Source organism: Cyanistes caeruleus, chromosome 1 (assembly GCF_971803275.1).
Source record: "Cyanistes caeruleus chromosome 1, bCyaCae1.hap1.1, whole genome shotgun sequence".
Classification (NCBI taxonomy): Eukaryota; Metazoa; Chordata; class Aves; order Passeriformes; family Paridae; genus Cyanistes; species Cyanistes caeruleus.
The window spans coordinates 72,915,715-72,931,405 of NC_141701.1; the positions used below are offsets into that span (position 1 = coordinate 72,915,715).

Consider the following 15,691-nt stretch of genomic DNA (forward strand, 5'->3'; position numbering starts at 1 on the left):
TGATGAGCAGAATAATGGATGCCTTTGGTGGAATATTAATATTATCTCTCTTTTCAGGGTAACCGGATTGTTCAGGTTCAGATAAATTCAGATAAATTCAGATAAATTCAGATAAAATAAATATTCAAATAAATTAAAAATTAATTTATTTTTAGATTTTGCCAAGACATTTCACAGCTGTATTTTCCTGCAGACTGCTGCGATGTAGGCTACTGCTTTACTGAATGCTTCTAAAGGCAATTTGCTGGAGGCAATTTTGTATCACTTATTAATTGAGACTGTTGAAGGAGTTTTTAATATATGATAGTATTTATTGGTATATGAACTTAAAGATTCCAGACTAATAAGTCACTTTGATATTGACTGATTGCAGATACTGGCTGATCTGTTTGCACTAGCTTTCAGCAAGCAGAATATAGGCAGGGTCAGAAATGGATGCAAAGAAAAAATAAAAAAGGAAATAAAAAGATCAGCCTCATAACATAAATTATCATTGTATCATTGCATGAGGATTTGGTAAATAACCATCAAATCCAGGAGTTTATTACAACTTTCATAGTAAAGTTGCAGCCTCCTGCACCCCATTTCAGTATCTGACACATTTGGAAGAGTTACGCAAGGGAAAGCAGCCCCTCAGCAAGCAGTCTGTCTCATCCACCTCCCCACAGACCTTCAATGAGTGAAAAAAACCACATCAGCTTTACAGAAGGGACTGGTTTTTATGTCCTCATGCCATTGCATGTTTTGCTTCTCATCCAGGGACTGCTGGGTGAACACTCCACCGAATACTGGGTTCTCACACTCTTATCTGGCCCACTTCAGATTTGTAAAACCGTTCTTCAAGGACGATTTTCCTTGCTATTGCATCATGTAATCCCTCAGAAAGTTTCTGCTCTCTGTTGACTTTCTTTATCCTTAAGCAAGCAGTCTTTGATAGCAACTTTGGAAAATAAGCTTCATAAAATGTTGGCACCTAAATCCTTCTGGTTTTGAAACTCAGAACAGTGAGTGAGTTTGATTGATTTGAAGATAATTTGTGTCTTGTATCTGCTGAAATCAGAATGCCAGTGTTAGATGCATTAGTTCCTATCTGATGGAGGTACATGCTTAAGTGGGACAAAATCCCTCAATACTGTAATGCAAAAACCTCTTTCAAAAAAACAAAAAAACAAAAAATCCAAACTAGTGATTGCTATTGTTTTTTTAACATTATTTTACAATATTTTTTCAATATTTTAATTTTTTACAAAAAAACCAAGAAAAAGAACTTATTTTAAGCTCTGGTAACACTGTTTTTAGAACACAAAAATGTTCTGTGAAAGTATATTGTGAAAATGTCTGTGGAGGAAGGTCAGTCCTTCAAAAGGCTTCCTCCTTGGAGATCTGTCCTCTAAGATAAGTCAAAACTACTTAATCATGGTGACTAAGCTGTGGACCCCTTCCTGCTTTGGAACCCCATGTTATCTCCTCGTAAACTATTGGTCATTTTACCCTGGTCTTAAACCATTGGTCCTTCTCCCAATTCTCCCCTTCCCTATGAAAACCCCAGCTTTTTCCCAGTTCAGAGGAAGTTTGTCACTGGCCCCCTGTGCTAAAGCCTGCCAATAAAGGACTCCACAGAATGCTACACGGCCTCCTGTCTCTCATCTATGTGTTGGCTGGGGTAACCCATGAGCGGAGCTAGTCTGATCTGAGGTTATTACAGAGCTGAAATCACTTCTAAAAGAGCTGATCACTTGAAGCCTCAGGTGGAGCTCATAAGGGTTAACCCTGGCTGGAAAGTGTCCAAGACCCCTGGACAGCTGTTCTTCGAGAGACCCCTATCTGGGATAGTCGGTAGCATCTGGGGGTTGGACATACCCTTGGAGCCAGCCACCAACAAATATCCTCCAGATACTGGGTGGAGCATGTTTGGTTTTTGCCCATTAGAGATGATAGCTACTTTTGGTTATTCTTACAGCCTTTTGGAAATTATCTTCAAAAATGCCAATTTTTTCCAGTGAACAATAGAATATTAATTCTTATTTTCAAAAGCTTTTGGTCTCCAAACAATTGTAAATTTAATTTTCTGCTATCATAATAACGGACATTTTACAGAATGACTGCATGGTGTTTTAAATTGTGACAGCTTCAGCTGGCTGTAAGCTGCACAGATAATTTGGCCTAACAGACAATTCAACCAGCCTAGCTCGTTAGGGAATAGAAGTTAACAAGTCCCTGGGTTAGGAGCTGCTGTAATATTAGGTCGAACTCAAATTCAAACAGGGAACCCTGGCCAATCCCCTTGAATCATGAATGCATCCAGATCATTTGCCAGTGAGCTGAGCAGAGCTAAGATCCATAACCAATCACATATGTAATTGCAGAAAATTTGAAGCCCCTATAAAAGGAGGCACCCAGCATAAAATTCGTCTGTTGCTGCGTGAACTCAGTGTGTTGTCATGTGCCTGTCTCCAACATCAGCTACAACTGATGACCCCAACATGATAGAAAAAGTTGCTGCTGTATTGTGGGGATACAGAGGGTAGTGCAATTTGCTACTGGCAGTCTGTAGGGTTGCAGAGAGCAGCAGGGAAAGTGGAAGGCAGCAGAATTGTTGCGGAGTCTCAGCAGAACATTGGCTATTGAGGGCATCAGAGAGTGCTGCGAGGAGTAGCAGGGGAAAGCAGCATGGGTCCGGACCCTTTTAGAGATGCCACTGGGAGAAATGGCGTCATGGGCTTCAGTGGACAGCTATGGACTTTTATTTTAAAGAAAAGAGGGATAAAACACAATAAACAGGCTTTACGAGCCTCAAAAATATGGTGCAAGAGCCATGGACTGTGGAAGTGTCTGAAGGGGGGGGCTGCCCTGGACTTAAAAACATGGGAGCAGGCTGGCAGATATATACTTGCAGCAGTTACAATTGCTGATGAGACTGCCATCAATGTTTTCAAGCCTGGAGGCTCATCCTGGACTTGCTAAGGCAGTTGAAGAATGAGCAGGATAAGAGGACGGTGCAGGGGATGCCACGGCCACTGCCCACCAAGTTGTGTGGTGAAAACAGAGAACCGGGTGAAGCAGTGGGCAGCATGGATGCCATGCTGGGAGTACAGGGGAGGAGGATAGGTGGAGCAGCCATATTGTCCCATGAAACCACACAGAGCTGTGAAGCCCTCCAGGCAAGGATGACCTGTCTGCAGAACACCCTGCTGCTGCCCAGAGCTGAGGCGCCACCCTAAATGGGGACAACCTGTATCCGGAATGCTCTGCTTCTGCATGGAACTGTGGAGCTGGCCTGAGCCAGCACATATTGCTGGTGGAGTGTGCCACAGCCAAACCAAGCTGCTGTGATGCTGTTTCAAGCAGCGGAGATGCCTTGCGCTGCTGCGCTATGTTGAACAAGCGTCCTCCAGCTCCCCTGTGCCCTGCTTTGCCAGCTGAGACCCTTGAAAGTGTGGGCCACTGTGAGGTACCTGACTGCTGCAAAGTGGTCACTGAGCTGAGCTGTGCCGCGGGGGCCTTGGGTGCCACAGGCGGGCACTCTGCAACTGCACCTGACTGTGCTGGCTCTGCCACTACACCACAGGGGTGCCTGGCTCACGCAAAAATGGAGACATCTGCAGCTGTCCCAACTGCACCTACGCTGCCATTTGAACAGTGCATGTTGGAGCTACACACACCCCTTGCCACCATGGGAGGGCTCAGACCACCTCCTCCCGGAGCTGACTGTCCCAGCTGTGAGACTGTGCCTTTGACCCAGCCTCCAATGAGCATGCCCAGCCATCGCTACAACTTGTGGGTAGACCCTGGCAACACATCATCAAGGCTACTGGGAGAACAACTAGATGTCATACCCAGAAGCAACCGTAGATTGGGGAATCCTAAAATAACTGCTGCTGCTGCTGCTGCTGCAAGCATGTCACCGCTACCAGAGATGGAGCTGCCCCTGGGATATACACCAGTAAGGGAGTTGATGTATACTGGAGAAGACACCTTTGCCACTATCGAGTCAGTGCAATGCTGCATTTTCCATTTGACCCTGGTGGATCCAGTCATGCCAAAAGCCATCACCTTGGGGAGCCCTGAAAAGCTGCCATGCAGGGACCGAGGGAGCCCAGTGGGCAAGAGACAATGACCTCCCGCCTTTTACAACACAGCTTGGTGGCTGTGGGGCTGTGCCGCTGCCACCTGGGAGAGAGGCGTCAAAATCGGGGACCAGCCCATGCTGCTCCCACTGCATCTGGAATTCCCATTTGCTGCCCACCATGGCCACAGCTTCTGTCCCGGGCAGGGCTGTGGCTCTGGGCCCCTGTGACTTGGGGGACTCTCATGGCCACAGCTGCAGTGCCTATTTCTGCTTCTTGCAGCAGCCAAAAGAGGCAGCAACACAGACAAATTGAAAGCTGCTTTAATAAGGTTTTCAGATGTTGGACATGACAGGTTATCATAAAAGCAGGTACTCATTCTAATATTAATTTCTGTGTATACCTTCACAGCTTCACTCCTCAGGTTATGATTGGCAATGCTAAGTCCTTTCCTCTTCAAATGTGCATTTAATTTTGGTATGATACTACATAATATTTGGATTATAGTTTAACTTAATAATTCTCTTCCATATGGAACTCACAGTAATCTTCCAGGTTCTTTTACCTTCTCAGAAGAAAAAAGAAGTACTAAGGTATTTATTCTCCTATTCCAAAAATCTTACAGTTTCAGTTTTGGGATTTCTAAATCTAAAACTAGGTTTTGTTCTTGGTCATTTAAAATTGTGGAAACATATTCAAGGATGGGAGCTGCTGACTATTTTTGGTTTATCTGACAATTAACAAACCTATAGCAAACCAGGCAGGCTTGCAATATAAAACTTAAAAGGTTATTGAGACAACACCACCAAAAGGAAACCTATTAAATAAGCTTGTAAAAGGAAACCCTTACATACATACACTCAAACAATATTCATAATACTTACCTAGACTTCACCTCCTTATATCTAACTGAGCATACTTTGTAATAACTCTGGATAATGGCAACATGACATTTAGTTTTGTCACTGTCAATTTGATGATTTATCATAAATCCTTCAAAAGAAAAAATATACTATGCAGAGTAAAACCCAATGCATAGACTTCTACATCCTTGTGCTATGCCATATTTCCCTTGCAATTAATGTCAGCCTGCAAGGATAGCATTGTCTGGACTCCCAAAACTATAAATTGTAGAAAACAAGCAGATTATGTGGAGGTGTGAAAACCTAGAATGAAAGTTTGAAATAAGTCCAAAATAGAAAAGACTGTTTTGTTTTTGAATTCAAAGTTGGAGCTTTTCTATTAAAACCTTTTCTATTATATTTATGAAATTTGTTTATTTGTTGTCCCTGAAAGTCTTACGAAATTCTTAGTATCCCAAAGTTACGAATCAGAACCCAAGATGATTACACAGGAAAAACAAAATTGTTAAATTTTACTTTCTACCTGCATAACACAAATATTCAGCACGGAGGACTAAAATTCATTAAGAGTTTAAAATCAGATCAAATACAATTTATTATAGTCTTGCCATCTCTAGATTGCAGTGTCTGGAGTTTTAATAAAGAAGACACTAGTATCTTGCTTTGAAGGAGATTTTCTTGGTAAGAAATAAAGGTGATACATTTAATATTTTAATACGTCAATTTGAACCGTATTACGAGTATTTCCCAGTTAAAGACTTGCTGTAAACAGCTGTCTTGTGTTGCAGAGGTACAGGTCTTTATTATAAACCTACCATAAGTGACCTAACCAATTGCCCAGTAAAAAGAGGTGGTTTGTGACAGCGTCCTGTTATCTTCCTTAGACAAAAAGACAGCTTCACTGAGACATGGACTTCATTAATATTTGTGACATTTTAGAATTCAAAGACACTGTTTTTTTAAAGGTCCTGAAAAGAACATCCTAAGTTCATGAAAGCAAACATAGAGGTACTAATTTGGTTTAAAGAGAAGGTGTTTGTGTAGCTGGATAATAGAGTGCATGTTTACATGTCTGGGGGGGATTTATGTGTTTCCGCTCACCTTGTTTGAGACAATGAGCTCAATGTGACCTGTGCATCACTGGCACCATAGTTTAAGATCATATGCATTGATTTAAAAGAAGGTGCAAATGCTTTACTTGCAATCAAAGGGAAATGTATCTAAGCTTATTAGGACAAACAGGTAATTTTCTTTGACATGATTTGATTTTTCTAAAACTTGGTTTGTAAACCTGTAAATATGTTCTAAGAGTCTTGTTAAATTTACTTCAAAGGTATTTCAGACAGCAGTCTTAGCAGAAATATTTTGCATTTCAGTAACATTTTTGCATTTCATTTCAACAATGCTTGTTGGTTTCTTTTCTGCATAACTCCTATGACTCCTTTCTTTAAATTATGATTTAATTTATACAAAAGAATATTATTCTTTTAGTCCATAACTATTACCCAATAATGACTTTTGCAAAATGAATACTTATGGAAGTGCTGATTTGACTGTCTTAAGTACTGTAGCATTTAAAAGGAAACAAAAACTGTTTCTACCAGATATTATTGTCCATATTTAGTTAAGCCAGCACTGTGTTTACCAACTCTGCAAATGACAAGGATTATGTTAAAATTAATATAAATTCCTCTGACTTCTGGAGAACATGCAGTGTGTCATCTCTTACAGTCAATGACTCAGTACAATAGCTGTGCAAGTGAGTAACATGGTCTCCTCCAGCCTCAAGAAACAACTTAGTAGGTGTCCTTAGATAACAAAAATGATCCAGTTTTAATGACTCTGGTCTCTGGTGCTGCAGACTGTCTGTGTTTGTGGAGACAGACAACCCAACCATTTTTGCACCATGCTTTCAGTGTTATAACTATACAAACAAATTCAACAAATGCAACTGAATGGTGTTGTTAACATTATATCTATCCATCAAATAAGTTAAGATCATGATCAAACGAAGAATCCTTCACAAAACAATTTACTTATGACTTTACTCAAGGACCTCAAGAGTCAAATATTTTAGAGACATTACAAACACAAGGACATGTCATTTTTGATTGTATACGAGGATGTAACCTGTAGAACCTAACTGACACAGGGGATTTTTCCTTTGATAATTTTGAATTGGTTTGCTAAATGGTACTTTCAAAAGTGGTTGTATACTTCACTAAATACAAGATGATTCCTACAGCTCTAGGGTGTGTTACACCATACTAGTATTCCCCACTCACCAGCAGGACAAGCCATCATGGGGACTATGCATAGCACTTTAAAATGTATTCTTGTTAAACAAGAAAGAGGGGAATATCTATTGAGAACCCACAGAGTGGAGTGGCTGAGGCTATCTATACCCTAAAGCATTTGACACTGTTAGAAAATTTCCAGAATCCAGTAATTTTGAATTGCTTTTCATCATAGAAATCTGGGCATCTTGAAGTGACTATTTATTTAAGAATTCTATATACTTAAAGATATGAGGACTTAATGATTTATCTATTTAAGGTCACGAATCTAGACTAGTTGTTTCCTCTGTTGGTTGGTTTTCCCATGGTTCTAAGGTTGAAATGTTTCTTGTTTGTAGAGTTAAGATATAAGATTGTAAGTTCCAAGTAATGAGTCTGCTGAATTCCAATTTGAAAACTTGTGTTGTTGGTAATGGCATATGACAGCTCCTGGGTATGAATGTTACATCTTCAATGATATATGGGATACATTGGTGGCTGGGAGAGGCTAGGCTTGTCAAGTTAGGGAGAATCATCTGTGCCATCACGCTGTCTTGTCATACTTCCTGTCTGTGCAGAGGAGGACAAAGAACACTTTGTATTTTTTAAACGGAACAGGAGGAACTGTGACAGCTTCAGCTGGCTGTAAGCTGCATAGATAAATTAGCCCTGACAGACACCAACTTGATCAGCCTAGCTCATTAGAGAATAGAGGTAAACAAGTCCCTGGGTATGATAATGTTAGGTCAGATTCAAACTCAAACAGGGGGCCCCGGCCAATCCCCCTGAATCATGAATGCATCCAGATCATTGGCCAGTGAGCTGAGCAGAGCTAAGATCCCTAACCAATCACATATGTAATTGCAGAAAATTTGAAGCCCCCATAAAAGGAGGCACCCAACAATAAAATTTGTCTCTTGTTGCATGAACTTGGTGTGTTGTTGTCATGTGATTGTCTCCAACATCAGTGACATTAAATCTGCACAGCTTTTGGAGTTATAAAGACCTATATCCTGATGTTTGGGTGAAAAATTAAGTTATTAAAGAATTTAAATAATGCTCAAGTCCCTACAAAATGGACACTGACACATGTTTCTTAAAAGCTAAAAAAAAAGCTATTAATAGCTTAAAAGCTATTACTTTACAGTAAAACTTGGATTAATCTGAACAGTCCCACCAGGAAAATATGTACGTTTAGTAAAAAACAAACAAAAAGGGCAGAATCCTCTGTGCAATTTCAATAGAAGGCTTTGTAGTATTACAGGTCCTTCACAAGGAAATGAAGATGCTTTTTATAAAGCAGCAGTAAGTGTTTCTTCATGCTGAGGGCAAGAGTGAATTAAGAACAAAAAAAACACAGAGTAATTATTTTATTGAAAGGTATAATTGAGAAATAACCTACATAGCCTGTGAACAGCCTAAAGAGTAAATATCACTCCTGTATCTCAATGAAGGTGTTTGCCACCTCAGCCAACAGAACTATCCAGAATGACAGTGAAAGAGGAACTGAATAAATAACTAGTTAAGATGACAATAAAGCAGAAGCCACAGTTGTCATCTGGTGAACATCTCCAAGTAAGGTCCATGAGGAAAAAAAATAAAGAGAATGTGTAGGCAAGGGAAAAATGATGGAGGAATCAGGAGTGGGATATTCTGTTTTCATTACCAGGTTCTCCTTGCAAGTCTTTCATGTGAGTGCATTTCAGGCAGGCAGGGTTACCAGGCAATTTGAAATTTGTGTCTCTGCCCTCATCTTTTCAGCAGTCAGATGCTCATGCGATGCTCAGGCACACTGAGTAATATGCTGGCAGTGAGGAGGGAGTGCAGGGAACGCTGATTTATCTGTGCCTGACCTCCTCTACACCCATCAGCCCCAGCCAGATGAATGAGGGCTGCCCAAGTAATCCTGAAGACTGGAGATAATGGCTTTAATCCTAGTGGTCAAGAGAGCATCCAGGATTAAGCACTGTGGTTCCATTTAATTAATGACAAGTGTATTTTGCTGTATTTTAGGGAAGCTGTCAGTTTGCTGCAATGAAATGAAACGCTGTCTGGGTACCAAGCATAGTTACAAGGTTTACCTCCTGGCTTGGCTTCCTCCTAGAAATTTTACAGCTTCCAGGTGTCATAAAACACATTAAACAGGCCCTCTAAAAGCAATTTAATTTTATTTATGATTATAAAAAACAGAGACATAGTTCTAATGGGAAATTTGAATTATTTAAAGATAGCAAGAGGAAGTATGAACACAACTCCTGCCTACCACTTCCCTTTCACAGAACAAGTAGTTGTTTTTCAGAGAATTAATATTCAGAGCAGGTCCAGTTCATTTTACCTGCTGGGTTCATTTTATTAGATAATAAAATCAGATTTATTCTCATTTGAGTGTATAGTATATAGCCATATAAGCATAAGCCATTTGGAAACAGTTACTTTGCATGTAGCATAATGTAATACCTACTCTCATAGGTATTTCAGAGGAATGTCAAACATTACTTGCCAAAGGGCAGAGATAAAAAGAACAGTTTTTGATCTGAACATTGTGCCTGGAGCTGATCACTAGTTACGCTGGTACCTTTTCAGTTCTTTTTTCTGGGGGGGTAAAAAAAAAGAAAAATCTGTCTAGTAAACTTCTTTAGTGATTTTTTTTCTCAGTCTGTCAAACCTAACTCTCATTTTATATTTTACCTTACAGAATGGTCTTATCATTGCCTGTTACCAAGGTTATGTGGATATTGTAATAGCCTTAGCACAATGCCCTCACCTTGATGTGAACTGGCAGGACAACGAAGGGAACACAGCTCTAATTACAGCTGCACAGGCAGGTAAGGGTCTTTGTATCACCTCTTACATGCAGGGTCTTGGGAAGAGTGTGTGTTTAGGTTACATTTTTTTAGGATTTTTTTTCAAATCCCTGAAAGAAATTATTCTGTGTAAAATAATTCTGGCCAAGCCCACTCCCAATCAGGTTTGTTATGTTTTTCTTTGAACTAATTAATCTACAGTAGTATTTATCCAGTAGATTAGGGCAGCAAAAGCTATACATTTTTAGTAGATATCATTAATTATTTTAACTTAAAAATAAAGAAAATCTCATCCCAAGTGTGCAGTATTATAGTGTTTTGTTCCTTTAAGCTGATTTTCCAATGTTTGCTCTGGCAGCAACAATTGAACACTGTGGCTGTGTAATATGCTTCATTACTGCTTTTCTCCCATGCTTGCTGTACCTATCCCAGAGAGTCTCTAGTAATTGATGACTGTGGGAAACATATCATCATTAAGAAATACCTTAGCTGCTAAAACAGTTTTCATCCATATCATACTTAAAAAGCAAAAAAAACTCAGCAGGATTTAGTATTTGCTAATGATCCTTTTATAACAGTTGATATCTACATCAACAATGTTAATTCTGATGAAGTGAGAGCAGGTTTTAGCACAAGGTTTTCTTTTATCCCACCCAGCATGGTAATATTCAGTGAATGAGTGTAACAAATCACATAGATGTAAGAGAAACTCTCAGGAGAGCTCCTTATTTCCAGTGTTCAGTTAGAAAACAATCCTTTAATTATTTCTGTTAAAACTGTAGGGCTGTGCTTTACTCTTTAAGGGAAGCCTTAGTTTTCTCAAACAAGTATTAACAAAGTTACATGCTAAAGCATGTAAATCAGGAAAAAATTCTCCAAGGAAGGATGCCAACACTTCGTAATCTAAAAGCTGTTCCAGGGGCCGTCTAGCTCTGCATCCCCAGTTTCCTTTGCATTCTTCAAGCACACTCTGCAAAGGCAGTCACTTTACAAGGAAATGCATAGCTGGTCTTTAGCATATCTGCTGGCTGGTGAAGAGTCTGCGATGTTTGTAGGAGTTCATGGGACATAGTACTTACCCCTGAGCACTGGCTGCTTGAGGGGAACAAATTTCCACCAGGGAATATCATTCAAGCCATTCTAAAGATTGGAGCACTTCGGATTCCATGTCAATTTAGTGCCACTGGACATTTCCAGGTAGTTCCTAACCTTGCTTTGAGTTGCATCAAAAAGTGAACTCTGTGAAAGGTCCTGCAAGATGGGTCTTGAATACTGGAAGTAAAAACTGTGATCACATTAATAGCAATGTCATGAGTACAGTAGCTTTCCAAAGAAGGTGGAAATGTCTCCAAAACACTAATCTACTTCTATTTATCTGCCTTAATGTAAATTTGAACTAAAAAAAGGTTTAATATTGCCTCCTTCTTGACCTTTTTAACTTATGATAATGAGCTCAGAATTAATCCAGTGGGCTGACATTGACTTGACTGTCGCTGCCAGTACTTGCTATTGATCCCAAAAGAAAATGGAAATTACTGTAGTCAACAGAAGTTTATACAAAACCCCAACAACTTGGATGTTTTCCCCTGCCTGTGCTAATCCTGAGCTACAGTGTTTACACCAGTTATTTAATTAATTACCACAAGATACTGCTGCAGTGTTAATAGAGATTACTGTGAGGCTAACATTGCAACCAGAAGAGTTACAGTGCAAGAGATGCTGCTTAATTATTGCTGGATGTTAAGTAGTAACACTGAGCAGTGTATTATAAAGACCTGAAAGAAAAGCTTATGCAAGCTTGCCTTTAGTGGAGAATTTATTTTTGGGGGGAGGGGTTAACTTTAGGCTGTGACAAGTAATCACATTTTTGCAAAATAAATTATTCTGAGATCACTGTTATTTATACCAAAACTATGGGTTTTCTTCACATTATTTCACATTATTTCAGATATTTTTAAGGTGGTATTTGAAGATTCCAGAGAGTGCTGCCATTTTTGTTATTATCCACTACCAAGTGGGCCATCATTTATGACCAGACCCCAAACAGGAGCTATATGGGAAAAAAAGGTGTGGTCCTGAGGAATTGTCCTGTGTGTTTCAGAGTATGCATCTATATTATGAGGTATACATACCAAAAGAGATGACAGAGAGGTCTCTTCACTTGTGCTGAAGAGTGTAAAATCCATACTTGCCTATGTCATTTCACGACTGCCCAGACATGATGCTCAAATATGAGCATCAGCTTGAATTAAATGGGATTAAATTAGAGAGCAGGTAGAGTCTCAGAACATGAGTGAATTCAGTTGTATTGCTTTGTATTCCTTTTGATAATTTGATATTCTCCTCCTCCAACAAAAGTAGCTAAGGCTGAAGTTTTCTGCATGGGCTGACCAGAGAAAGACAGATTGAAAGGATCAGTGGAAAGCAGTACTGTCTTAACAAGCTTATTAGTATAGAAAAATAACCACAAAGTCCTCTGCTTTGTGTGTAAATTTCAGAACTGAAAATTTGTCTGTTCACCTGCTTTCTCAATATTTCCTATTTCTTATATCCCTTTTCAAAGAAATCTTGCCTTCCAGAATTGTAAATGCATTGCAGTCTGCAGCAGGTGGTGCCCAGAAATCTGTCGTGAAGCTATTGAAGCCGAAAGAAAATCATTAAACATCCTTACAAGGACAACGCAGAAAAAATAGGAGATTGATACAAACAAGCTATTTAAATAACAAGCAGAAAGAAAGGGAGGAAGGAGAGTGATTAAAAAAAGAAAAATAAGGAAAATTACTTTTTTTTCCTCAGTTCTGCTGCTGATAGGGATGTAGCTACATCAGTGTATAGTAATTGGTATGCACTGGTCTTAAGAGGGAGTTGTATTTGCTTACAAAGTATAGATGTTTTATGTTACAGCCACCAACTTGGGGCAAGACTGTAGAGCTAGGAACACAAAATTGTAAGTTATCCCAGTTTCTGTTTATTAAGAAAGACATGAGAACACAAACACCTAAAACACCCAGAGGATAAAGCCTTCTGGGTGTCCTTGGTTCCATCCATCTGTGAGAAAGCATTCACTACCTGCAGGCCAAACTCAAGTGTTTTGCAGGTACAATTCAGGAGTGAAATGTTATTTGACAAAGAGTCTTCTTTACTATGCAGCTTATCCTTGTGCCTGTATTACACAGATTATTAGGCAATATTGTCATCATTATAGATTTTTCCTTTGTGGCAGCAATTAAGTGAATTAAGCTATTATGGACATCTGTGCTGATCTCTAAATATGGCTCACATGGAGAAGAAGTCAACCCTTAGTGCGCCAGTTCTGGTAGGAAGTAGATCTGGCTTACAATCAGCAAGAGCCTGCTTTGAATTCAGTGTCATCAAACAGGCTGAGCCCAGGCTCATTTATTTTAGAGCTGCATATGGCTTTCATAGCAGACTTTACATCACATGAGGTTCACCCAGTTTACAATTTAGGTAAAGGCTGATTGTTCACTCAGACACAGGAGAACCAAAGCAAACTTCATGGCATTAAATCAAAAGCATAGGACAGGGTTTGAACTAAAACTTGGCAGCTCTGAGTTTTGCTTTGGATTTGATATCTGTTTGAATTGTATTTTTTTTTTTTCTGTCTCATTTGAAGCCATTTCTAGTCCCCTGCAGAGTTTTGGTTAAGCAAGGTCTTTCAGGATTAATTCTTAGGATCACCCCAGATTTGCAAAGCACCTCTTACTGTAATTATACTTTTGGCAAAGTGTAGAACATCTTTAGTGATGTAATAACTGCTGGAAAATCTTCCATCTTATTATTTCTACTTGTTTCAGTTTGTCCCTGGTTTTTGTGGTCAAAAAGCAGGATTTCAACTGCTCCAAAACCTTCATGAAGACACATGTTCCACATCACTGAAGCAGAGCATGTCCTGCAAAACAATTTGGGCACAAAGATTCTCCCAGTAGCAACTGATTCATTGCCAGGATTTGATTTTATGCCATAGAATCAGTAAAGCTGAAACCCCTGTATTGAGTAAGCAGGACCAGGTCACTTGATCCTGCCCTGAACCCAGTTCACTTTTGCTTTGTTCAGCTTGTGGTTTGCTGAATCTTTATATTTCATTCTCATTGGACTGCACAACATACAGGGGACTTTTTATTTGGTTTTCTCTGGCTGTGGAGTTGCTCATCTGATATGCATTATCTTTACATCTCCTCAGATTTCATGAGAGTCTCCGGTTATGCAGAAAGGTAAAAAAGTAAAAAAATTTATAGGAGAGAAAAAGTAACACCTGCAACACAAATTAATTGGTAAAGACTTTCTTAACTTGGTTTTCCAAGTGAATGGAGGACTGTGTTGGTACGAAGTGACTGCTGATGAAATCCACACCAGATGTGATGCTATAGACTTTTATAACTGTCCTGTATGAATTATAATCTGCTTCAGTAACATTTCTAGATGCATTTGAATGACATGCATTACAGAATAGTCATCTGGTCTGCAGAGCGAGATGAGAGAATATTTTTACAGCTCCTACTAATTAAATTGTGATTGTTGCAGCTACCTGACAGATGGCATTATATTACAGAGCATCAAAGCATCATAAAATGATTGACAAGTGAAGGGAAAACTGTTTTGATTGAGTCATAACGGCACTAGCTATTCATCTGATAGTCCAATTATAAAGATTTGATGTCTTAATTGGTCTTCCAACCATTTAGCCAGAGATGTGTTTAGCTCCTCAGTATAGCCTTGTAGACACCAGTTATCCTGACATACAAGGCACATGAATGGCAACAACAGTTGCTTTTTGGAGCAGAACTTAAATAATTTTACTACCAAAACTGAACTTCAATCTGACTTTTCAACTGCAGGAGAGTAGAGAAGTGGCTTTACACTGTCAGATGGAAAAATAAAAATGTGAGATCCTACACAAAATATTGCTTTCTCTTGTATCAGACCTGGCATGGTTTGATAGCATTATTGTCTGGAACAACTATGTGCAGTCATCACTTTTTAATGAAGCACCATGATTGTAAGGCTCAAATTTACCAGGGGAGGGAAAAAGATGAACCTTTGCAATCAGTTACCCCTGTGGTGGGCCTTCCTTCCATAAGTTGTAGAGATTCCCTCTGCAGTGCTACTCACTGGGTAAAGAAACTGAGGCCCCAGTTTCTGAGGCCCATCCTCAGAGTGACTATTTCTGATCTTCAGTTATTCCCTTACCTTAAACTGACTTTTCAGAAAGGAGAGAAATTTGAGAGAAGGTGGGAACCCCGATTTTCTACCTCCTATCCCAATATTCTGGTCACAAGTCAGACCCTTAACCCTATGGCTGATGACTGCAATGAGTGGAAGAGGACACAAAGAAAAGAGATCTTACTTAACTATATGCATTTTCCAGTTATTAGATAGACCCGCAGGAGTAAATTTTTGGTTTATCCCTGAGACAGCACCTGCATTGTGTGACATATTTTCTCCGCTTTTTTGTTTCTTTAAAGGGCACATAACCATTACAAACTATTTGTTGAACTATTTTCCTGGGCTTGATATTGAGAAGAGAAATGCATTTGGATTCACAGCACTGATGAAATCTGCAATGCAGGGTCGAACAGAATGTGTGAAAGCCTTGATGATGGCAGGTATGCAAAGTACTTTTCTTCTTCTTTGCCACCATCTAACAACTACCAAGAAAAAAA

The 15,691-nt window shown here is 39.4% G+C and overlaps 1 protein-coding gene across 1 annotated transcript in view; it reads left to right on the forward strand.

Annotated features, from left to right (window-relative positions):
- The window catches only part of ANKRD33B (ankyrin repeat domain 33B), a 56,727-nt gene that overhangs the window by 29,761 nt on the left and 11,275 nt on the right, over nt 1-15,691 (forward strand). Inside the window, exons 2-3 of the mRNA XM_023922159.2 lie at nt 9,902-10,031; nt 15,494-15,634. Of these exons, the coding sequence (XP_023777927.1) occupies nt 9,902-10,031; nt 15,494-15,634 (271 nt within the window). The remainder of the gene's footprint in view (nt 1-9,901; nt 10,032-15,493; nt 15,635-15,691) is intronic.